At 35.4% G+C, this 27,042-nt stretch overlaps 1 protein-coding gene and 1 pseudogene across 1 annotated transcript; both read left to right on the top strand.

Annotated features, from left to right (window-relative positions):
- The first annotated feature begins 1,024 nt into the window (after nt 1-1,024).
- Nucleotides 1,025-1,582, top strand: LOC127091423 (uncharacterized). Its single transcript, XM_051030057.1, has one exon. It carries the CDS (start codon nt 1,025-1,027, stop codon nt 1,580-1,582), a length of 558 nt encoding a protein of 185 aa, XP_050886014.1.
- Nucleotides 1,583-18,526: 16,944 nt separating this feature from the next.
- On the top strand, nt 18,527-20,338 carry LOC127091420 (mitochondrial metalloendopeptidase OMA1-like; annotated as a pseudogene).
- The last annotated feature ends 6,704 nt before the right edge of the window (nt 20,339-27,042 follow it).

The raw sequence follows: 27,042 nt of genomic DNA, 5'->3' as shown, positions 1-27,042 counted from the left end.
GGAGACCATGGAAATATAGAAACATCTGAATCTCATAATCGAAATGGATAGCGGGAGGAAGAAAACAACTCAGACATGAAGGTTATTGAAGAAACACAGAGTAAGGAAGAAAGAGATGGAACCACCCAATAATTGGTTTTTATGATTAATCAACTTACAAATAGGATAATGATTTGGAATTGTCATGGAGCAGCGGGCAAGGCATTTCATAGAGTGTGCGAGCGATTTGTAAAAGACAACAGTCCTGGCATTGTTGTAATTCTAGAGACGCGTATGGATCCTCTTAAACTATATAGAACCTTCATCCAATTAGGGTCTGACAGTCTGGTTGGGTCGGAAGTTAGAGGATTCGAATGAGGGTTTGATATGGCATGGAAGTCAAATATATTAAAGGTGGATGTTTTACAAAAGCATTTTCAGTTTCTTCATACGAAGATCAAATTCGAGGGAGAGGAAGATTACATATTCACACGCATTTATGCTTGCCCCATAGAGGATGGGCGTAAGGAGTTGTGGCATGAGTTATACAACTTGTCTAAGCAAAGTCAATAGAGTTGGATGCTTGAGGGACTTTAATGAGATAATGCAAGTTTCTGAGAAAAAATGGGGTGTGTCTACATCTGTTAGAAAGTGTGGAATTTCCATAGAAAGAATTGACAGTTGTAACTTGATGGATTTAGGTTTCGTAGGCCATAGACTCACTTGGAGAGGCCCAATTTTTCATGGAGGTGGGAGAATCAATGAGTGCTTAGACAGAGCTCTATGTAATTACAATTGGATACTACAATTGCTTGATGCCTATGTTAAAGTCCTACCTGGGGTAGAACTCTCTGATCACCATCCCATATTGATTCACCTCCAAGAGTTAAATACTACTGAGGATAATAGAAGATTTTGTTTCGAAAGTGTGTGGTTGCTTGAAGAAAGTTACAATGCTTTGATGATGGAAACTTGTAGGAACGATTAACATGCCTTGGACAATTTGAAGTTTTTTAAAGAAAGAGTGATAGATTGGAAAAAGCTTATGACTAATTCTGTTGAGAGGCAAAAGATATATCTCCATAGAAGAATCGGTGGAATTCAAATGGTTGTTTACGAGGGAAGAGGTCATGAAGACCTTTACAAAATGGAGAACAGGTTGCAGAAGGAACTTTCTAAAGTGATGCATCAAGAAGAACTTTTGTGGTTTCAAAGGTCTAGGGAAAAGTGGCTTATAGAGGGTGACAGGAACACTCGTTACTACCACATCAAAGTTATGCAAAGAAAAAGAAGGAACAAAATTCAAATGATAAAAGACGAGGAAGGAAATTGGATAGCGGACTTAATCCAGGTGATTATGATTTTCAAGAACTTATACCAAAAGTTGTTTACTGAAAATACTGAAGCAGGATTTTGGAAAATGTCGAAAGTTACTTATCCCAAGCTAGATTCCAGCTTTGGCAAGAATTTAAGTGTTGATGTGAATAGGGAAAAGATTAAACACACCATATTCAATATGTCCCCTTGGAAGACACCTGGTCCTGATGGATTTTTGGAAATCTTCTTTCATAAATCATGGGCTTACATTGGAGATAGTATATGAAGGTACATTTCTGATTCGTGGAACAACCACAACCACACTCGAGAAGTGAACTCAGCTGAGACTTGTCTTATTCCAAAAGTCCCTCATCCTACTCAAGTTCAACAATTCAGGCCAATCTCTCTTTCTAAAACTATATATAAGTGTTTTAGTAAGATAATAGTGAAAAGGCTGAAGAAGTATATTGCTAAGTTGGTTGGGCCTTACCATACTGGTTTCATACCAGAGCGTAGCATTCATGAGAACATTGTTCTTGCACATGAGCTAGTGTACAACATGAATAGGAAGTAGAGCATGGTGGGTTACTTTGTGGTCAAAGTTGATTTGGCTAAAGCCTGCGATAACCTTAGCTAGAAGTTTATGCAAAGAGTGTTAGAGAAAATTGGACTTCCTATTAAGATTATCAAAGTTATAATTGACGTTATATCTTCCGTCTCAATGTGCATAAGATGGAATGGTAAATAATCAAGCTATTTTGAAGCTTCTAAAGGCCTTAGACAATGGGACCCTATTGTTGGTGTAAGCCCTAAAGGCCAATACATTTTGGTACTTGTATCGAATAATAAAAGGCATTCTCTTTATTATGGTTGATTAATAAAGTCCCTGGAATAGATAGTCCGTTTAATGTATTAAGTGTGACTTAATCATGAGAACACATTAAACATAAGGACACTATTCCTAAAGTATCCGTAGTCGAGCTTTAGTGTGAAGTGGGATAACATTAAAGCATTAAGACTATTATGTTTGTAGACTGATGATCACATCTCATGGATCATGGATAAAGAGTTATCAAGTCTTAAACATAGGTATGAATATTAGGAGTAATATTTATACCGGATTGACCCGCTATGAGAATACTATATAGAAAGTTATGCAAGGTGTCATAAGTTATTCTCATGGTGATAATAGTGTATTCCACTCTTCGACCTGAAACCACTATGGACCCTAGATGTAGAGTCGAGTGCTTTATTGCTGATCCAACGTTGTCCGTAACTGGATAACCATAAAGACAATTGATGGGTACTCCACGAAGCATGCTGAGGGACATGAGTGACCTAGATGGAATTTGCCCATCCTGCATAACAGGATAAATGTCTATGGGCCCAATATTGAACTGGACAAGGATGACACGGTCTATGCCTTGTGTTCAATATAGACATAAGGGCAAAAGGGTAATTATACACATAAGTGTTATCACAGAAGGAATTGTCAGATCACATGACATTTTCGTGTCTTGGGTAGCAGTGATGTGTTGCTAGATACCGCTCACTGTTTATTATGTTAAATGCGTGATTTAATATAATTGTCAACGTCACGAAAACCTACAGGGTCACACACAAAGGACGGATTGATGAGAGATAGAGTAACTAAGGAATACCGTAAGGTACGGTGCCCTTAAGTAAGTTATAGAGCATCGTAAGGTACGATGTACTTGAGTAGAATACGAAATATGGTAAGGTACCATGAGCTTAAGTGATTTTGGGCATATTATAAGATATGGGCCAAAATACACTTAAGTGGGCTTTTAGCTTGAAGCCCACACAAGTGGTTCTATAAATAGAACCCTTGTGCAGAAGCAAAAATTTGCGGTTGCATTATCTTTCGTTTTCTCTCACTCTCTCTCTCTCACTCAAAGCCTTCATTCGTACCAGCTAGCACTGAGATTGAAGGAACCCGTTCGTGTGGACTGAGTAGAGACGTTGTCATCGTTCAACGTTCGTGATCGCTTCGTGGATCTGCATCAAAGGTTTTGATCGTCACAAGAGATCTGCACCAAAGGTTTCGATCATCACAAGAGGTAAATATTCTATCACTGATCATGACCATTCGTAAGGATCTCTAAAGGAGAAATTTTAATTTCCGCTGCGTTTTGGACCGCAATTCTCCTTCAGTGGTATCCCTTATATGTTTGTCCTTTGTATGGAAAGAGTGTCTCACTTTATCTTGGAGGCGGTAGGAAGTGGTAAGTGGGCAGGAATCAAAGCAAGTAGGATATGGCTAAGTATTTATCACCTCATGTTTACTGATGACCTTTTACTCTTTGGGAAAGCCAATGTTAATCAGATGAAATGTGTGGAATACATTCTTGATGCCTTCTGTAACATGTTTGGGCAACGTGTTAGCAATGACAAGACTATAATTCTCTTCTCGAGCAACACACATACTCAGGTGAGAAGAGAGCTTATAAGGATGCCTATCTATAAGGAGACCAAGGAGTTGGGAATGTACTTGGGAGTGTCGATAACGGGAAGAAGCCCTATAAGAAAAGACTTTCACATATTATGGAGAATATCAAATCTAAACTAACGAGCTGGAAAGCTCAGCATCTGTCTTTTGTAGGTTAAGTTACATTGGCCAATGCGGTTATTGAAGCAATTCCAACTTACGAAATGATGACATGTGCTTTACCGAAAGCGTGTATCAAGGAGATTCATAAACTTCATATGGACTTTATCTAGGGTGACTCTGAAGAACAAAAGCACACCCATGCAATCAAATGGAGTGAATTAGTGCAACCTATATGATTGGGGGGACTGGGACTCAAAATTTTGGTTGACATGAATAATGCTTGCATGATAAAGCTTGGATGGGAGCTGAAGAAAGGTGAAAAGCATATCTGGTGTCAAAATATGATAGAAATGACAATAACATGGAGAGTTTCAGTGCTAAAGTCCATGACTCGAGCCTTTGGAAACATATTGTGAAGAACTGGTTTGTCATGGATAATTTCACAAGTTGGGACATTGGTAATTGCTTGAAAGTTAATATTTGGAACAAATGTTGGCTTCAATCGGGAAAGTTTTTGAAGGATCTGATTTATGACTGGCATGATCAGCAAGTGAGTAGAGTAGTAGACATGTTGGATATTAATGGAGATTGGAACATATCTCTTCATGAAAGCCTCTCTAATACTGATATTGTTGCATAAATCAGAGTTGTGCATCCTCCTAGACACGAAAATGGAGAAGATATTTGTACTTGGAAAGGAACTAAGGATGACATTATGATTGTCTCGAGTGTTTATGATTACTTAAGCAAGAACACCTTAATGAATGATTCAAGTGGTGATTGGAAGATAATCTGGAGCCTTAAAGTTCCTGAATGAGTCAAAGTGTTTATATGGATGGTGAATCATGGTCGTTTGATTACAAATGTTTATCTATATAAATTGCACTTATGTGGCCCTGATTGCGATGTTTGCCCTAATGCTTCTGAGTACATCCTCCATGTGCTTAGAGATTGTAACCCTGTTGTGACAGTTTGAAAGTCTCTTATTATACCTAATTGGAATGGTTTTTTCGAATCAAAGTTGCAAAACTGGATTCACTTGAACCTCGACAACAAATTTGGGTACTCTGGATCTTTGGAGTGGGATAGTTTATGGAGATTCTAACATGGAAATAATATCATTTAAGCAATGGCAAAGGCTTGGTGGGGAAGATTCCTAACATGATTACCGAAAATAAAATGGTTTATTTTGTTCACATATATAGGGAAGTTAATTTGTGTGCCGATGTTATGGCTAAGTTGAGCTTAGGTTTCTAACTGGGTACTATTATCTACGATACTTGCCCGAGTGACATAGTTTTGTTGATTAGTAGTGATGTTATTGACACCTCGTATCCCCGTGATGTTTTTTCTTAGCTTTTTCTATTGGGCTTAGGCCCTCTTTTGTATAAAAAAATAGAATGTAAATTGTTTATTTAGATTTTGAAATTTAAAGGTATTTAAGTTGAAACCTCACTTTAAAAACATAAAAATAATCTTCTTGGATTTGTCCAATGTTTTCTCCATTTGTGTGTGCGTTATGTGTGTGTGCGTGTGCGTGTTCGTGTGTGTGTGTGTGTGTGTGTGTGTGTGTGTGTGTGTGTGTGTGTGTGTGTGTGTGTGTGAGAGAGAGAGAGAGAGAGAGAGAGAGAGAGAGAGAGAGACCTATGTGAGCTCTAGAAGAAGGAGAAGACATAGATTGGACCAAGACAGAATCGACAAGAACAACACAACCTAATTGTATTTGAAAGAAATAACCACATGCTATATTAACAATCTTCCATAAGACATCAGTAACAAATAATTAGAATGATCATTCGAAAGGTGGGGAAAGGTGATTGAGGTTTACACCAGAAAGAAAAAACAAAAATCGGAATAATTTTTTGCTTCGTCCGATTTGCAAAGGTTAACCGATGAAAATGGCTGGAATAGCTGAAGGTGAGAAAAACACAAGAAGAAGGGTTAAATTGTGTTGACTTTTTCTTTCTTTTTAAACTCATGGAAATATTATAACCACCAATTTGTAAAAGTTGATTTAATCAAAGTTAGGTAGTGGATATGAAATACAAGTAAGAAGAATAACACACAGAGTTATCTTGGTTTCTCTCACAACTTGAGAGTAGTTCAGTCCCCTTGTACTTACAAGAGATTTTCACTATAATCACATAAGGTTAAAATTTGCTAAAGCACACAGGCAAAAGACTCCCAATGATAAAACACAAAGTAATAGACTTTTATGCTCAAGCGCACAAGTAAGAGACTTTCAATGCTCAAACACACAAGCAAGATATTTTTATGCTCAAGCATACAAGCACGAGACTTCAAATGTTTAAACACTTAGTAAGAGATTTTTATGCTTAAGCACACAAGTAAGAGACTTCTAACAATCTACCTAATAGATAACCGATTGTATGGAAAAATGCATTTGATATACAATTAGAGGTGTATAAAGAATACAATACACATATACTCTTTTAAGAATTAGGGATTTCTAAGATAGACAAGATAATAAATCCTAAGTTTAGCTTGTTCTTTTGCTTTGATAGAGTAACTTCTATTTTTTTTTTGTCAATTGTTATATTTTTCTTCAAGTCTTTAACTCCTTAAATAGATATGAAAAGAGTCGTTGATGATCTAGCACAGTAGAGTCCTTTGAGAAGCTTCAAAAGAGGTGTTGGGATGTTTCACCAAATAGTCAGGGTAGGTGAAAGCTAATTTAAAATCCCTTTGCTATAAAAGAATTAGCAGTTGCATCCCAACAAACTCTATGAAGAAAATAAAGTTTAGGTCTTCACGTGACAAAGTGGACTTTGAGGTTGATAGTGACCCATCAGAGTCATCTTGGTCATTTCACTTTGACTGGCTCAAGTTCTGATCATCGGAAGCAGACTTCTTCAAAGTATGGTCTTCAGAGGTTGACTCCTTTAGACTTTGACCTTCAGACGTTGACCTCTGTAGAAGTTGACTTCTTCAGAGTCTGGTCTTTAGCTTCTGATCCATTAGATTTTGGTCTTTAAGCTTTTCTTTAGATGTTCATAGTCAGAACCAATACTTGGATTCTATATTAAATTTTAGTCTATGGTTATGTACACTTGAAAAAATATTAGTATACCCAGTTGTTCTTTAAACACTTCGTTATCATCAAAACCTGAGGGATATGGGACAAACCAATTTTGTTCCAACAATATCCCCCCTTTTTAATGATGACAAACATAAGTATTTAAGAACGATGGTTGTTAATTTAATTAACAAGATGACTTCAGGGTATGAGGTTTATAAGTTCCACAAGGGTCTAATAGTCCATAGGGTGAGGTTTGTAAGTTATCCCTAAGTCATATCCAGGTTAACTAAATTTAAAATTTTAAAGCACATAGATAGTTCTTCAGAATTTAAGCAAGAATAACAACTGTCAGGTTTCAGGTGATTAAATACTTCTATATTTACTCCCTATTTTGTCATCAACAAAATAAATAAAGGAAATAGAAAAAATACTGAAGAAAAATTTCATTCAACTAAAGAAGTGAATTAAATGTCATAAAACATATTCAGAAAGTTGAAAAGAGAAAATAAAAGGGTTGTTAAATCCTAAAGCCAAAGGTTTTTGCTTCAGAAGTTCCAGGATAACCTTTATATTAGAACCCATATAATCTTGTCTTGCAATCACAATATTCAACTAGACAACAATCTCTCTGTTTAGCAGCAACATGAGTCAACTTCTCCTCCAAGTGGTCAAGCTTCTGACTAGAAGAAGCTACAAACTCAGATGAGAAGGACTTCAAATTCTGCATAATTGTGTCTACAAAGGTTCTGAGAGAGTCCTATTTAGCTGCATATGTCATGGGATCAGAGGCCATGAGCCTCTCAGCAACCAAATTTTGAACTCTATAAAAAATAACAATTTTAAATTCTTCCATTTGGTATTTTATGTGAGGTGGAAAGTTTAGGTTGATAGGTGGGTGAGGTGTAAAGGGGTTAGGTAGAGCTATTGTGTCAGATTCTGACACAACATCATCTTCCCTAAAAGGTGAGAGGTGATGGTCAGGTGGTTCCGAATTTTGGATAGGTTATGGTTCAGGTACAGTTTGGTCATTTGTGGAATCCGGTGGAGGTTAATTATGAGGTACTTGTTCAAACTCATCTTGAGTTTCAATGTCAAGTTGAGATTGAACAAGATTTGGTCGAGGTTGAGGACCGATTTGGGCTGAAATTTCTTGTTCGTACTGAGGTAAGTTTTGTAGTTTTGGAATTTGTTGGTCTTGGATTACTTGTTTAGATTCAGATTAAGTAGAATTTCAGTCTAAACAATCTTTGGTTAGACAGGTTCAATAAAAGGTGTGGTTTCAAAAGGGATGGCTTGGAGAGGGATGTTGTTGAGAAAACATAAGTTTGATGCACCATAATTGGAACTTGATCTAAAGCTAGAAAACTTACAACTATAAACCTCAATGGATGGTTCGAGCATAATGTTAATGGGTGTTGGTTGTTCGAAATCAAAAATATAAGCTAGTTTATTTTGACCTGAAGGCAACTCACCAGCTAGGTGATTTGTTAGTTCCTATGGAACATATGTTGGAGGGATAGTTTCTTGTTGAGAGAAATCCCTTAGCATCTGAGTAATGTTAGGAGTATCTAATTCATGGGATAGTTAAGGGGATGAAGTGACATGACCCAAAGATAGGTTAAGGCCACTTCTTGAACCTCCTTCTGAACTTCTGTTAGATGTACAACCTTCCTTTAAGGTGGCTTATGAACAACATTTTTAGGCTCATAAGTAACTTGCTTCCTCTTTCTTTAAGGTTTCACTATTACTAAAAACACATATAATGACGGTTGTAAAACACATATAATGACAGTTTCATGTCCGTTGTTAGGTAGCGTTTGATTGCATGTATGTTGGTTTCCACAACGTACGAGTAACCGTGGTTATAAGTTAGGTAATGCACTACTTATAACAATGGATAAAGAAACCAATCGTTGTGAAATAATTTGTGGGTCTTGGGTTTATATCCCAACAAAGTCATTCTTGTATTTTATTATTATGGATAACACTCTACTTATAATAATGATTGAATCAAAAACTATTGTAATATTATTTGTTTTTTTTAATATATATTTTTCAATTTTACAGTATTCCCAAAATTTTAACCTGAATATTTCTGAATCAGATCATATCAGAAACAACAATACACCCATTTATGAACTAAATCAGACCAAAAATTTCATTATATCAATGACATTGTTCCATTAGGAACCAAAAACTGTATATTACATCAAAATCAGAAAGACACAAAATAACCTACAATGTACATGTCATTACATCAAATAATAATATCTTGTTGTCTTAGTGTCTTGACTTTAAACTCCTATAATTTCAAATAACAATAGTTGTTAAAAAACAACATCATTATAAGTTATAACATACAATAAATTATTAATGAAGAATAAAAAATACTTACTTGTTAATTTTTTCATATTCCTTATTGATGATCGTTATGAATAACATGTACATCATCTACATCAACTTCTTCATATGAAGTAGGCACTTCTGTTGGGGCTAAATATGATGTTACATTCAAGTATACATGGTATTTAACTGTAGCAAGTGATATATTTAGTAAGGATATTGAACCCATAGGGAGTGGTATAACTTAACTTGATTTACTTATGATTTTGTGAATTAGCATAAGCAAGGGTAATAATAATAATTATTAGGATATGGTTCTTTCACACAAGTTGAGAATAACAAACTTCACAAGATAAGTTAGCAAGATATAAAGAAGCATGTTTAACAATGATCCACTTTCTAGTGTATGAATCTAACATAAATATGATATGATATGTTGTGACAGACGAGGACATAATGCAACGTGTATTCCTATAACGTAGAATCATCTGTGTGAGATATTGGATCAAACTCTAGTATGGTCGAAGGTGTAGCTTCTTGGTTTGACAACTCAATAAGACCTTAGTATATCGTCAAAGTCTGTTCACATGCTATAGTCAAAATATGCTAGGATTGCTAGCATGTCAAATTGAGCATGTTTGTTATGCCTAATTGTCTAAGTTAGCTTGTTCTCTAAGTTAGCTTATGTAATGGGTTTGTGTTTAAAAGCTCATTAGGTTAGTGTGTCAGTTTTCTTATAAATAACATACTAGTCTCTCATCATTGCACAAGGCAAATCCTAATTAGGGTGAGAGAGGTTATTTGTTATTCTATAATACTTGTAATCTTATTTCAAAGAGAAAGTAAAGAATATCAGTTTATAGCCAATTTCATTGTGTTCTTATTGTTTTTCTTCCTTTCTACCCTTGTGGGTTTCTTACCGGTCAAGAAATCAATTATACTTTGTAATTTCAACATCATTTTCACAACAAATTAGTGCAGGGAGCATGGAGAAGATGTCGTCAATAAAGTATGAGATTAAAAAGTTCACTGGAGTGAACGATTTTGGAATGTGGTGCTTGAAGATGAAAACCATATTGGTTTGCTAAGGTTGTTTAGAAGTGTTGAAGGGAGCTGCAGTCATGGATGCTGCGTTAAAGGATAAAGAAAATTGACTATGGTAGAGAAAGTCCACAACGTCATCTTATTGAGCCTTGGTGATAAGGTTCTTCGACAGGTTTCGAAGGAGACGATGACTTCAGGTATTTGGGAGAAACTCAGAAGTTTTTACATGACCAAATCATTAGTCAATCGCCTTTACCTGAAGCAAGCTATATATTCATTCAAGATGGGTGGAGACAAAGTTATGGCTGAGCAGTTGCATATGTTCAACAAGCTGATTCTTGATCTTGAATATATCAATGTAAAAATCGAGGATGAAGATCAAGTGTTATTACTGTTGTGTGTTTTATACCCAAAACACATGATCACTTCAAAGAAACTCTCTTGCATGTAAGAGAATCCCCGACCTTTGAAGAAGTTCAATCGGCCTTGTACTTTAAGGATTTGAACGAACGAAAGGAGCACATGCCATATTCGACTGGTGAAGGTCTGTCGATTAAGGAAAAATTCACAAAGAGAGATGGCAAGTTTGACAAGAAGAAATGTAAAAGTTAGAAGAAGTCTTATAGTGGTGATGCATCTGGTATTCAATGTTATCACTGTAAGAATGAGGGTCATACAAGAAAAGTATGCCCTGAACGCCTGAAAGATCATGGAGGTAAGGATAATGGCAATGCAACCATTGTTCAAGATGATTTCGACTCATCTGATATTCTTATGGTTTCAAGCGGTGACACAAGTAAATAATGGATTATGGACTCAACTTGCACTTGGCACATGAATCCAAACAAAGACTTGTTTCAAGGAACTGTATGATCAATATCGTGGATCTGTATTGCTTGGAAACAATAAAGCTTGTAAGATTGTAGGTGTTGGATATGTGCGATTCAAGCTCCGTGATGATTCAATAAGGTTGTTGACTGAAGTCAGGTTTGTACCGGATTTGAAAAGAAATTTGATTTCTCTTGGTGAATTCGATAAGAAAGAAGAGAAAATTATTCTAAAAGTCATGAAGGGGTCGAAGGAAGTCTTAAGAAACTTTTGCAGATGTTGCATCCACGAAACTTTTGTTGAAGACAAAAATTTAGCACCTGAGATTGGGCCATGTCAATGAAAGGGGCCTGGTCGAATTGGGGAAACAAAATCTACTTGATGGAGACAAAGTCGAAAAGTTAAGGTTTTATGAACCCTATGTACTTGGAATATCATGTAGAGTGAAGTTCAATAAAGGCAAAAAAATAACACATGGATCCCTTGATTACATCCATGTTGATCTTTGGGGGTCTGCTAGGTGTCCATCACATTCAGGAGCAAGGTATTTTCTATCCATAATTGATGATTATTCCAAAAAGTTATGGGTATTCATCTAGAAGACTAGGGATGGAACTTTTGAGAACTTCAAAAGTTAGAAGACTCTGGTCGAAAATCAGACTGACAAAAAGGTCAAGAGGTTGAGAACCGACAATGGCCTTGAATTTTGCAATGAGGTATTCGACAGTTTTTGTGCAGCCTCTAGTATTGCAAGGCACATAACTACTGCAAGTACTCCCCAACAAAATGGTTTGGCTGAAAGGTTTAATCAAACCATTTTAGAAAGAGTTAGATGCATGTTGACTAGTGTTGGGGTTAAAAATGGGTGTTTTGGGCAAAGGCTGTTTCAACAATAACATATTTGATAAATAGATGTCCTTTGACTGCGTTAAATATGAAGACACCTAAAGAAATTTGGTCGGGACATCCACCAGATCTCGACAAACTTAGAGTATTTGGCTGCAGAGCCTATGCTCACATTAGACAGGACAGGATCCTAGAGCTATGAGATGCATGTTCATGGATACCCTGAAGGAGTCAAAGCTTATAGGCTATGGTGCCTAGAGCCAGGTCACATGAGGTGTATCACCAATCGAGATGTAGTTTTCGATTAAGCTGAGATAACTTTCAAGAAAACTGATGATGTTAATCTAACTGAACATATATTTAAAGAAGAGATGGAACAAAAAGAGGTTCTTGTTGAGGTGGAGCTTGTCGATGCTGAATTGTGTATCCCATATCAAGTTGAAGAAGAAGCACAAGATGCTGAAGATATTTAAGAAGATGAGGAAATTATCGATGAATACATGTTGGCAAGAGACAGTTCGAGAAGAGTCATCAAGACACCTAAAAGACTTGGGTATGCAGATTTCATAGCTTATGCCTTAATCTTTACAAGTGATGTTCTAGATGAATAACCTATAGACTATAAGGAAGTTATGAGGAGTCGAAATAAGACTGAATGACTGAAAGCCATGGATGATGATTTGAAGTCTCATCATGATAACCACACTTGGGAACTGATCAAGAAACCTGTTGGAGCCAGGTCAGTCAGCTATAAGTGGATTTTAAAAGTTAATAAAGGAATCGAAGGAGTAATGTCGAAAAGATACAATGCAACACTGATCGCAAGGAGTTTCACTCAGAAAGAAGGCGTTGACTTCAATGACGTGTTCTCTCCTGTTGTGAAGCACATGTCCATTCGGATGTTACTTGTCATAGTGGCACAAGTAGACCTAAAATTGGAACAAATGGATGTGAATATTGCTTTCTTGTATGGAGATCTAAATAAAACAATCCGGATGAGGCAACCTGAAGGGTATATAGAAAAGGGTATGGAAGATTATGTGTGTAAGTTGAATAGATCTTTATATGGACTGAAACAATTTCCTCGACACTGGAATAGGAGATTCAACAAGTTCATGACACACATAGGTTTCATTAGAAGTCAGCTCGACCACTATGTTTACTTCAGATTTTGACCTAGAAATTCATTTGTTATTTTATTACTTTATGTGGATGATATTCTCATAGCAAGAAACAATGTCGAGGATGTAATGAGGGTAAAGGCTGAACTCAATAAGGAGTTTGATATGAAGGATCTGGGAGAAGCATCCAGGATTGTTGGGATTGACATCCAAAGAGATAGAAAGCAGTCGAAATTATGCTTATCTAAAGAGACATACCTAAGGAAGATTCTTGACAAGTCTAGTATGTCGAATTCAAAGCCTATTGTGACTCCGACAAACCCTTAATTCAAGCTAAGTACATATCAGTGTCCCAATATTAAAGTTGAAAGAGTTTATATGAATATCATCTCATATGCTAACATAGTAGGTTCTTTGATGTATGATATGGTCTGTACTAGACCCGACATAACATATGCAGTAAGTCTTGTAAGCAGGTACATGGAGAATCCTGGAAAAGATCACTGGAAAGCATTAAAGCGGATTCTAAGGTACATAAATGGGTCTCTAAATAGTGTCCTGATTATGGTGGAACATGTGGTGAAAATAGTAAAGCAGAAATTGAAGGGTATATCGATTTGATTATGCAGGTTGTATGGATTCTAGAAAATATATTTATGGATATGTGTTCACTATGTTTAGCATATCAATTAGTTGAAAAGCAACACTTCATAAGGTTATTGCCTTATCAACCACTGAAGCGGAATATATCTCCCTCAATGAAGTTGTGAAAGAAGCATTGTAACTTGAAGGTTTTGCCAAGGAACTAAAACTTAAAGGCCAAGTTATCACTGTTAAATGTGATAGTCAAGTGCTATACACATGTCGAAGAATTCAACTTATCATGAGCCAACCAAGCACATCGATGTGAGGCTGCATTTCGTCAGAGGGGTAATCGAGTGTGAAGAAGTTCAAGTGCTGAAGGTTTTGACAGATCACAATATTGCTGATATGATCACCAAGACATTAACAAGTCGCAAGTTTTTCCACTATATGCATTTGATAAAGTTGTATGAAGAAAGCTAGTTTGTTCCCTTGATATTATAGAGTTTGTTCCAAGGTGTAAACTTGTGAGATATTGTATCAAACTCTAGTATGGTCGAATGGGCTTCTTGGTTCAATAATTCGACATGACCTTAGTATACCGTTGAAGTCTTTTCACATGTTGTAGTAGAAATATGCTAGGATTGCTAGCATGTTGAATTTGGCATGTTTGTTATGCCCAATTGTTTAAGTTAGCTTGTTTTATAAGTTAACTTATGTAATGAGCTTGTTTGTAAAAGTCCATTAGGTTAGTGTGTTAGTTTTCTTATAAATAACGTTATAGTCTCTCATCATTGCACAAGGAAAATCCTAATTAGGGTGAAAGATGTTATTTGCTATTCTATAACAATTGTAATCTAGTTTCAAAGAGAAAATAAAGAATAACAGTTTATAACCAATTTCTTTGTGTTCTTATTATTTTTCTTCATTTCTACCCTCGCGGGTTTCTTACTGATCAAGAAACCAATTATACTTTGTAATTCCGACATTGTTTTCACAATAATATGTATGAATAGTAAGGAACAAATTTCTAAGTCTCACGTTACTCTTATGCGTGACAATATCATTCTGCATTTCCCCTATGGTTATAACTACTTATTCCTAAGGTAGTTAATCTAGTGAATATGCATATCCTACTATTTTCAACCATAATTAGCATCAGTTCTACTTGATTAATGGGTTCCCCACACTAACAAGCTTTTACTTAGTTCTAAAGTGATCAAACTTAAAACCAAATATATAACAATGACACAAATGCAAAAATCAATCACTAGCACACATCATAACATAAAGATTCATTACTAATAAATATCACATTTCTCAACACAAAGAGTTTTAACTCATAATTACTTTAACAACTGTAAACATACTGGTTCCTAGAGTAAACCTTTATAAACACATAAGCATTAAAGAAAATCAACCTAGGTAACAGGGTTGTCTGTTTTCAATCTTCAATCAACAAGAGTCAGGCGCTGTCGTGCTGACTGAAGTATGAGTCCTCCTTTACTGAAGAATGATGTGTCACTTCACTTGCCTTATTTTCTCTCGCTCATTCAAAGTGTTTACAAAATTATTTCTAACCGTGTAAAATATGTTGAACCACTGGGCTCCTTTATCAGCCACTCAACTGTTCATTTTATAGGGAACCAAGCTAGGGTTTAGGAATATGCTTTGGATAATTGGTTTTTGATTTGACCCATAAGGTTAACACTTTTCCCTCTTATTCTCTTCTTCTGAAATGCCTAGGGATAATGTGTATAAGCACGCAGAGGACAAAACATTCAAAACAGGGTTATGGAGCAAGAGGTGCAGAATTACGCGGTGCTGATTAGTCTTGTATTATGCGTCAACGTTTTGTCTTATAGCGCACAATCTTGCTTTCTTCGCTTTATATCTCAGCAGCAACTTGCACCCCATTCCCTATTGCTATCTCTTTGATAATTGAAGACACTTGTTCCAACATCTTTTTTGCATTAAAACCTGTTGGACCAAGCGGACTTGTTCTTCTTGCTATTCAGGCGTGCCATGACTTGACAGGTCCTGGGTTCTTGCAAAGACACAAAAACACATAAAACTACAAAAAGGAAGCACCTATTGTGCTCCATACTATACTATCTAAAACAATAATATTAACCCAATAACTAAATTAAAATAATAGAACTTCAAGTATTAAAGGTAAAATAACTCACAAAATATAAGTTATCACACCCCCAAACTTGAATCATTACATGTCCTTATATGATGCGACAGATAACCCTTTAGAACAAAAACAAGCTCAAAGGCCATCATATTTCATAAATCAAATACTTTTTTCTCACTCAATAGGATTATAGAACTGTATTTGGTACTGGCACAACTTAGCAAATGACTAAATTGATTTCTTCATTCCACAAGTGTGTGTGTGTGTTCAGAGATGATTTCTGTCATGCTAGACGTTTTCATTAAGGGAGTGCTTTAACAACTAGGCTTGTTAGCTTCCGCTGAGGCAAGCCAATAATCTTTCGCCCGTGGTTAATAAACTTCAGCGAATCACGATCCTGAAAAAAATCAATGTCACAAAATTGTCAATCAAAATAAACGTAAAATAAAAAGAATGAATCCAACTAATGCTACCTCTCTATCCCAAATATGTCTGATAATATGGTTTAGGTACAAAGACACTAGTGACATATCTATAGGGCCTCATCCAAATGCTTTTGGCTAAGCATCCACAGTAGCCTCACCCTTTAGACGTGACACTGACTCAACAACATTAGCAGTAGGAGGTGACATTGGCTCAATAGCAACACTAGTATGAGGTGGCACTGACTCAGTAGCAGCAGTAGGAGGAGGTGCCTCAGTTTCCACCGGGGAATCGAGTATCTCTGGCGCCAGAATAGGTGAAATCTATCGCATGTGTGAGGATGGAGGGAATGATATGTTCGTAGGTGAAACCCGCCTCCTACGAGTAGAAGATGGAGAAGTACGAGGAGAAGTATGAGCCCAAAAAGTATATGTATCTGCATGACTAGAGGGAACACGAGCCTCCAAAACCTGACTCTTTTCCGCTGTACTGATGCATGTTATGCAACCCTCTCGTGCCTTAGTCTATCGTGTATATCTGCTATGATGCTTGAAAGATAAAGGAAATCAGACAATTAGTGCAAGCAAGCAACACTACAAGCAAGAAAAAAAACATAGAGAAAATTTTGGAGATGCATCTTCGAAATGTTCTACAACTCAGACTGCGTCAATGGCGCCAATGTGCACATGAAATCATAAAAAAAAAGTCTTGATCATCCTTTTCAGCCAACAAACATGTTTTATATTATGTCTAAACTATCATACATGCAATTTATACTCATTTCTAACATTAACAATCTATTTCTACTCATTTACACAAAAACTCAAATTTCTCAAAACATCAAAAAAACTTACAAATTTGAATTAGGTTTCTAAAATCAAAAGCTTTTTCAAAACCAACTTGATCAAGCAAAAACACGAATAATAAAAATAAAAAAATTATTTTTATATTGGTTCGCTTACCTCTAATCCACCATACCAAGGTAATTTCGCTTTCTCAAAAAGGACTTAATCCACTATAATCAAAATCTGATTACAAACACCAAAAAAACAAACCGTCATTGTCTTCTTGAGTCCATCTAACTAAAACCTAGTCACTTAAGGAAACCATTCAAATAAATTTGAGATTTACAAGTTGTGTTTACAAATAATGCTTATAAGAAAGAAGATTAACACAAGTTAATACAATGAATATTTCTCACACAGTAACGAGCAAAAACTCTTATGTGTTTACAAAAATATATACAAAAAATATTTACTTCAGCAAAAACGTGTGTATGTTCAGTAGCGTGAGCGTTATCAAATCATTAACATGAGCTAACAACCTCTTCCAATCTTCAAGTCTTCTTTATATAGGCATATAAAAGAACCGTTGGAGGGTAGAATTGAAATATTGAATTACAGTTGTCTCTTTCATAACGATTTGCATATAGGAGACAAAATGATACAATAGTATTGTCTTTAGCCCACAAAATTAGCACCGTGGAGGGAAGGGTGATCTTGTATTGTATACTATTTTCTTGACGCAAAACCCTTTGATCTTACCTTATAATCTTCAGAGACTTCTGATGAAATGATGTTGAAGCATACTTAGAAGGATAAAGAGACAAGTTGACAGAATCTTCAGAACCTTAATCTTTAGAGTTTTGACACAGTTGCTGAAAACCTGGTCTACAGAGTGTTCAAATCTTATTCTTCAGAATCTTAAGAACTTGAGCGCAAAATCTTGAAGACATACAAACCTTCATAGACACTTCAATCAGGGTCACAATCAGAAGCTTTAACACGAACGTTCATCAGAACCGTTGTTTAAGAGTTTTCTAAAATTTGACCGCATCATATAAAACACTTGTATCTCCTCAGAGTCAGAGTGTGTTGATTCCATAATTTGATGACGTCACACGTCATTGCTTCAGAGTCAGAACCTATTAGCAAAAGCTACGCACTAAATAAAAATCATTAGTGTATAAAACTGTTCTTTAAATACAATGTATTGTTATCATCAAAACTAAATGGTAAATGTAGAACCAAATGTTATTCTAACATCTCCAACATTATTCTGAAGATGCGTCCTCCTAATATACATTCGGATATACATTTTCGAAATCTAAAATCATATATATATATATATATATATATATATATATATATATATATATATATATATATATATATATATATATATATATATATATATATAAAAGGCACATTAAGAAATTCTCAACTTCAAATTTAAGAGGTAAAAGTTGTTTATTGTACCTACTCATTTCTTGCATATGCTTTGAATTTTTGTGTTACTTTAGTCTCTCACTCACTACTAGTCATTTCTAGAAGAAGAAAACGTAATGAGAAATGTGGCTTTTCATGTGCTCTGTTCATTTTGTAAGAGATTAGGTTCAAGAAATGTTGACATTAACAAACAATTTTACAATTCATTTGTTACTATGGCTAAAAGATTTTACTGTGTGGATTTTGAAAAAGCGCCTAAAGGCTTGATCGATTTTTACAAGTGGAAATTCGGAAAATACGAAACTGTTCCTTACACAAAACGATCACGTTATCTTTATCCATGGCTCTAGAGAGAAAACGCGGTGAGACGAATTTTGAAGAATTCAAACAAAGTTTACAAGCAAACGCATTGTTGCCTCGTTTACATCCAGATACTGTTAGGGCTACAAAGATTCTCAATAATAATATTCTTGATGCATTGCAGAGAGAGAGAGAGGAACAAAATGAGGTATGCTTCTAAGTATAGCCTTTTGCAGCTTCTTTGGTTGCTCTAATTCGAAGCTCACCGCCTTCTATGTCGCTTTTGGTTGCCAATGCTTCTGATTTAACTTGCCAATGTCACCCTGGTGGGAAGGTGATTATATCCAAGGTTATGATTGACCATTTTTCAAGTGAGGCTGAGATAGCAACTTTTATTGCACATGAGGTATTTGATGATTTTTCTTTATATTTAGTTGCACATGATGATGGTTCTAAATTGGGGCAGCAGTTGTGAATCTTGATATTGCACTAAAATGCAGGTGAATGCAGCCAATTGTGGTTATTGTGTTTATGCAGAAAACTTTTATATTGTTTGTGACTGCATACGCAATTTAGTTCTATGATTTAATACATAGGTATAGGAGATCATAGAGCTTATACCTCGCAACTTGCTAATTTTAACTAATGATAACAAAGACTTAATAGCTTATGTTGGTTTTCATGTTAATTATAGGTTGCACATATTGTGACTCGACACAATACTGAAAGGGTCACAAAGACTGTGTGGATTTATAATGTGTGTATGGTGCTTGAGAAATTTATCAGCATTGATTATAATAAGCTAGTCTGTCCGCTTGTATCGTGACTACCTTTCAACCGACTGTATGATTAATTCACTTTCTTTCTTTTTGTAACCCCTTCATATTCATTTCATTGATTTGTGACCTTATCTTTTCTATTGATGCATCTATATCAATTTTGTAATATTCTGTTATGACTATCTTACCATGATTTGGCGGCACGGCTTCTTTAGTTCATTTGAATTGCACTTCACTTGAAGCGTGGAATTAAAATGATGTGCTACATCTGCTAATCTGCTATGATCCAATAGCCCTTTTTGCAAGTCAATGTTATCTTCATCAAATATATGCCTGTGCTTGTTCTCAACCCAATTTATTCACAATTTTCAGGTTTGAAACTGAAGCTGATTACATCAGGCTCCTACTATGGCAGCAGCTGGCTATGTTCCTCGGGTGGCACATAAAGTATTCGAAAAGATAGGAACGTTAGAAGGACGCGACAATGATTCTATGCTTACACGTTTTGTCGATACCCATCCACCAGGAAGAAAAAGAGCCGAAGCATTGGCTCAGCCGAAGATAATGAAAGAAGCTCTTATTTTATATAATGATGTAAGAGCAAGGTGTGGGTTGAATGATTTCATTCTATAGGACTGCACATTCACCATGTCCACAAACTACAAATGCACGTAGTTAAAACTTGTCATAAATATTATTTTTTCAATTCTAGTTTAATTTCATCTATATTTGCAATTAACTTCTATGTTTGTTTCAGTTTCTATGAAAGAAACCAGTGCACTAGTACCACCATAAATACTCAACTGCACCTCTTACAAAAGTTCATAGTGATTTAAATTAAAATTGGGCTAGCCTATTTCGTTACAGAAAACAATATTCGGTAAACAAGACAGGCTATTCAAATTGTGAGTAAAACACACACTATTTCTTCTGAGTATTACACTTAATGTTATATTTCCAACAAATATAAGTTTTAGGTAAAGGTAATATTTTGCTGTCTAGTGTCTAATCTCTGGATATGCATACAGTTTTAGTTTCCTACAGTTCCTTGAAATATTATGCTTGTATATGCTTTAAGTTTTTTTTTATTTGCTTGCTTTCTACTAATATTCTTTAAAGCATTTTTATTGTAAAGTAGAAAACTTGATACCCGGTTGAATACGTGGTTAAGAGAGCGTCATAGAGAGTGATAAGTAGTCTACAATAAGAATTGAAGAAGATCATTGATATGGATCTGATATAAGATTGTATTGTGATCTTTAATGACTTGATTATTATAATTATCTCGAAACAGGTGGCAGTTTATGTTAGAAAACCCGAAAAATATCTGATAATATTTTTTCTATATCTTAGACTATTTTAAAGTTGAGCATTGCTACAAACAATCTCTCGTACACTCTCAGAAAAACACTCATGTACGCAGCCACAACATTCGTTTTTTAATATCTTTAATCGGTTTAACAAGTCTATGGAATTTATTAACTTTAATTAGCTTTCGTCTAGAAAATAAATCTCAGTATTGGTATTGTAGTAAAATGCAACTGCAATTACAGTTGTGATGTTTTGCGGAGATCTTTAAATGTTGACAGGAATTTAGGTTCAAGATTTAATATGTATATGTAAAGGAGACCCTAGAGCACATACCTCCCCACTTGCTAATTTTAACTGATGATAATAGAGACTTATCAGTTTATATTGGTTTTATTGTTAATTAGTTTGCACATATTGTGGCAAAACATAATTCCGAGGAAAAATGATTTCTAATCCATTGATTTCATGTGTTCTTTAATTGTAGTAGATTCATTTCATTGTTAGAGGTTTTTAGGCAAGTCCCTTGGCAACAAAATAAATTTGAAGATGTACAGGGTTCACAGGGTGCATGAAGGAGGCAAGTGTTCTTTAATTGTTAGTAGATTCATTTCATTGTTAGAGATTTTTAGGCAAGTCCCTTACTCAAATTGAAGGAGGCAAGGCCCTGGGAGAATATGTGTTTCCTTTGAGGAAGCAATTGAAGGAGCAGCTTCGCAGGATGCATGACGGACATGGATCCTCTGCAGTGGTTGAATGGGTTCTACTCCATCTCAGCCACTCATTTTGGTCAAATATAAAAAATAATTAATATTAATTACTGCATAAATGGTTAAGATTGGAGCATCATGAAATACTTGAGTGTAATAGCCATACATATTCCATGCTAGAAAGTCTTAGAGTGAATTCAGATATGATGGTTCCCCTGTTTAAGAAACAATGAAAGTCCACCTCTTAGACATGAAAATTAAGAGATGAGCAGGAAGCCATTTTCAACAGTTTAGTTGGTCATCATAAATTGAATGGGGAAGTCCATAATAAACTATTTAATACACATAAGCAAAACATGGAAAGATCAAGTATCACAAATAAAAAAGTAGTGTTTTGCACTTTCACATAACTGTTTAAGGACTCCTTCAATAGTTATTTATGGTAACACATAATATCTAGTATTGCTTCAGTCCATAGAGCACATTCTCCAAACTGATTGGTCCCTCCTCCAAACTTATAAGTTAGACTTAGTGAATCCCAATATTTTCTAACCCATTCACACTCAGCGGTTCTACCGGCGGCATTGGCGGCTCATCCTTAAGTGTGTTGCAATTCCTATGGCTAAAATATCTCACCATAGAGATAGTGATACTTCTCTCCAACAATAACACCTATGACTAAATAATAATTTATCATGATTAATGTCAGATGATTAAAATAGAGAACCAGTGTGACAATATATAGAAATCTGGTTCAACTCCATTGTGATATCTACTCTATATACAAGTACGTTCACAACTATATATGAATGTGATACACTTAGTATATAATTAATATGTTCATTCACAACTAAGTGCGCTATCATAATTAGGTTTTTTTGGAATTTTAGAGTGTTAAAAAGTGATGGTTTTTATGTTTTTATTTTTGAGTTGATGGTATATTATGTCTTCTAAAAATTTTCATATAATTTTATTCTCTGGTTATCCATTGAAAACAAACATGATTTTTTCTTCGGTTTTGAAATTTCCACGTTATGTTCTCGTGTTGTGATTGTGTTTCTCATTTTTTCTTTATGGTTCGACTCGAGGATAAATGTTCTTAGTATGATATATGGTTGTAGTTTTGTCTTATCTTCCACATCAAAAAAGAAGTGTAATGTTGTGTAAGAGTTGTTGAGTTGCAGTCACAAACTCTGTTGTGCATTTTGGGTCAGTGAAAGTTGATGTATTATTTCAATTAAGGTGCAGATTGTTGATATTGGTTAAAAATATACATGTTGATACTCTTTATGGTGGAGTATGATCGTCGGTGAAGAAAATGAAAGTTAATGTATTATTTTCAATCAAAGGTGGAGATTGTTGGGGTTGGTTGAAAATATACATGTTGAAGAAGTCTCACATCGCTTAATTTTGTGAATGAAGAAAGAGTCCAAGGCTATATATAAGATACAAGTTTTTTGAAGTCCCACACCGCTTAGTTTTATGAAGGAAGAATGAGTTCAAGTCTAGATATAGGATTCAAGTTCTTCATTTCAAGATGCACCAGTTAACAACACTTTAAACTTGTATTTGACTTTCTTTGTTCTCTTATACTTTTATATTAGAGTGTTGTGAGATGTAGTTAAAAAATTATTTTGTTTTTTTCTTCAGTTTTGAAGTTTCCACGTTATGTTCTCGTGCTGTGATTGTGTTCCTTCTTTTTTCTCTATGCTTTGTTTGTTTTTTTCTTAAGATTTTGGGTTGAGATGTGACGTCTCCCTCTCTTGTGATCCTGGAGCATTGGTCCCATTGATGCTCATGACTTTCCCAGACTCCCTAACAGTGGTATCGGAGTTATGGTTCGACTTTGTGGGGGAGCGTCAGATGGATTCGATGTTGGATCCTGTTGTAGGATATAGGGACCTCACACTTGTGGGGGAGAATTTTGGATGCAAGTGTGAGTGGTTAAAGTTCGACATTGCTTATGAATGGGTGAAATGTAGGATTTATAAGAGAGATAACTCATTTACCTAACACCTTAAGATTTTGTATTGAGATGCGGTGTCTTCCTCTCTTGTGGTTCTAGAGAATTAGTAACATTGATGCTCCCGACTCCTTCGGACTCTCTAATAGTGGCATCAGAGCCGTGGTTCGGCTTTGTGGGGGAGCAGGAGCTGGATATGGAGTTTGATCCTGTTATAGGATGTGGGAGACTCACACTTATGAGGGAAAATGTTGGGTGCAATCGTGAGTGGTTAAAGTATCACATTGCATATGAATGGGTGGAATATTGAGTTTATAATAGAGATGATCCATTTACCTAACACCTTAAGATTTTGGGTTGAGATGTGGCATCTCCCTCTCTTATGGTCATGAAACATTAGTCCAATTGGTGCTCCCGACTATCCTGGTCTCCCAAACAAAAAAAACAAATTTCTTACAACAAAAATCACCAAACACATGGTGAAAAATACAACAAACATATAGAATTTAGTACATATAGACTTTGCAACAAACTTGACAATTTTGAGAACTTTTCTGGTTTTCTGATATATTGACAATTCAATCTTCTCTTTCAATGAATAAATCAAAATGATATAAACATTTAAATGCTCAAGCGTTTTCACTAAACTTTTTCACATATGAATGAAAATCATGCAGGAAAAAGTTTCTTTGTTAATATTTTAGAGACACTTAAAATATATGAAAATTGTTCATGAAAAAGGTGATTTTAACAATGAAAAATTATGTTATTTATATGGCATAAGAAACCTCTTGCAAGCAATGACAATGTTTAGAAAAATCAGAATAAAACTTGAAATGATTTGGAAAAGGTGTTATGAATATGTGTCATGAAAAGGTTTAACACTAATTCAAAATTTTTAAAAGTTTTGCATATGACATTTGATTGCATAGGCATGACCATCGATTGTCTTAGTTTTAACGTACAAAAATGCCAAAATTTTCACTATGACAATCGTTTGCTTGGGACTATCAATCAATTACTTTAGGAAAATATTGGAGTCATCAATCGATTGCTTGAAGATGACAATCGATTGCCTTAGTGAAGATTTTTAAAATTCGCTTGGCAGAGATTTAGGACAATCGATTGTTGCCTAATGTCAATCTATTGCTCCATTAAAAACATGCAATTTTTGCTAAGTTAAAATGAAACCTTGAAATTTATTCATGCTTAAAAGTTTATGATTAATTCTTGAGCACATAAACCTTATAACAACTAATTTACACATTGTACCTTGATCCATAATCCAATTCCATTGAAATTCAAAACTTATGTAAACTTGATACTTTGATTCCAATCTTTTCTTTTTTGATCTTTCATCTAAGATAGCATTTTGTCTTCATCAAAATCAAGCTAAGGAGAATGGACATTTCTTCTTCATAATACCCATAGGCCTTAATAGGTTTATAACAATTTAGGTGTTTAGGATTTTCCCATGGTGGTGAGAAGCCATGTATGGTGATGTGTTTGCAAGGGTCATGTACTCAACTTTTGAAGAATATATTGAAACAACTTATTTTTACTTACATTTCCAGCTGATAAGTGATGCAACCAAGTAAAATATGAAGCAAGTTGTAGTTCTTCTTGTTTCAAGACAAGATCCCTAGTCAAAATTAGTGAAACCATTCAGATTAAGGTTTGAGTCTTTTCTAAAGAGTAGTCTTAGTGTTGGTGCAAGTTTGATGTATCTAAGAATCTGGATGAATGCTTGTAAGTGTGTTTCAGTAGGTCTAGATAAATATTGGATTGATCTACAAACACAAAAACTAATTTCACAACATGAATGACTATTTTGTTGGATAAGTGAAAATATTTTCAGTGTGATTTTAAATTGTGACAAAGGTCTAGGGGTGGAGGTTGGTTTAATTGCTAATAGATCATAATCATGAAGAAAATCCAAGCTATATTTTATTTGGCATAATGAGATGTCTCAAGAGGACCTGGAGATTGTTAGTTGTAAATTTACGTGTCGGGTTTTTGTTATCGTATCCACAGGGATTGTAAGATATCACCGCCGTTCGATGGTTGTATTAATTCTAACTCAATGTAACAATAGGGTTTTGGTTGGTTGTCACGTTATCTTGCATAAAAAGGTAATAAATTGCGGTAAAAGTTTTGGTTTGAATAAATGAGAAATATTGCCAAAGTTAGGGTTCGATGATCACTTTGCATGTATTTGTTCGGTCAACAATCTTATAAACTCCTTTAGATGATAAATCATTTCACAAAGTCCTCCCAATATGTTTCTCTCGAACACACATTGTGAGTTTTCCCATTTTGATCCATTGTTTCTCTCGAACACAATCTATCAAAATGACAACTTTTTGGTTCAACCTTATGGTGAACAAAATCATTCATTACTATCTCTAGCTAACAAACAAGATTGGATGAAAACCTAGGTCAAGAGTTGGTAAACATCTCTCGATCATAAACCAACACAAAGAGTTTTAAATAGAAACAAAGTTTTCATCATATATTCACCATTAAAGAGTTTACACATGAAGATCCTTACATTTACACACAAAGCTAGTAATCACCTACATCTAACCTTGACAGATGACTTAGCTACTCATTTTCATGGTAGCTTGGTCGACAAGTTTCGGAAGAAGGTTGATCAACATCCAAGTCGGATAATCGAGATTGGATGGGAATCCACCTTCTTTTTGTAGAAGATGGTTACAAGATGAAGAGAAATGAAATCTAGGGCATAAAATCTCCCAAGAACAATGCTGTAAAATATCTCTAAGAAAGTACAAAAGTGGAAAAATTAGGTAAAACTAAGGTCTGACTCTAAAAAGTGGCACTTGCTACTTATAGAGCTGTACTGGGCTGTCATGCTCGCTAGGCGAGCAGAATGGCTCGCCTAGCGAGGGTCTAATTGAGGCACCTAAGGCACCTGCGCTCAGAGACACAGTCTATCTCAGACTGTCATGTTCGCCTAGCGAACAAACCTTCGCCTAGCGAAGGACACGCTTCAACCTTCGCCCCAGCGAGGTTGAAAGGTTTGGCTACTGGAATCCTCGCTGGGAACTCGCTAGAGCCTCGCCTAGCGAGTGAGTGCTGGTTGCGCTTTTCACCAAAACTGAACGAACTCGCTACCACCTTCGCCAGCAGCTCGCCTAGCGAATTTATTGATATTTTACTGGAGCTTTTCGCTGGGCGCTCGCCTAGCGAGTGCTTCGCCACAGCCCTCGCCTAGCGAGCAGGCTGATGAATGCTTGTTTTCTTTGGTTCCTTTGCCAACTTTCTTGTGTCTTCATTTTCAATTATTTCATGCCTTCTTCCTGCATAATAACACACAAATCAAAGGTACCAAGATCGTTTATCAATGTAATGCATTTCATCTAAAACAAAAGTGGTTTTGACAAGTTAGCAAGGAAATAGAGTGAAAGATACCCTTAATTGATAGCTCAGATAAGCACTTTTGGGTATCTAACAGAGATCTTATAGCCACAAAATATTTGAGGGTACCCAATTATT

This window comes from Lathyrus oleraceus, chromosome 6 (genome assembly GCF_024323335.1).
Source record: "Lathyrus oleraceus cultivar Zhongwan6 chromosome 6, CAAS_Psat_ZW6_1.0, whole genome shotgun sequence".
NCBI lineage: Eukaryota > Viridiplantae > Streptophyta > Magnoliopsida > Fabales > Fabaceae > Lathyrus > Lathyrus oleraceus.
The sequence above is the reverse complement of the archived record's forward strand: the minus strand, read 5'-3'. Positions and strand labels throughout refer to the sequence as shown.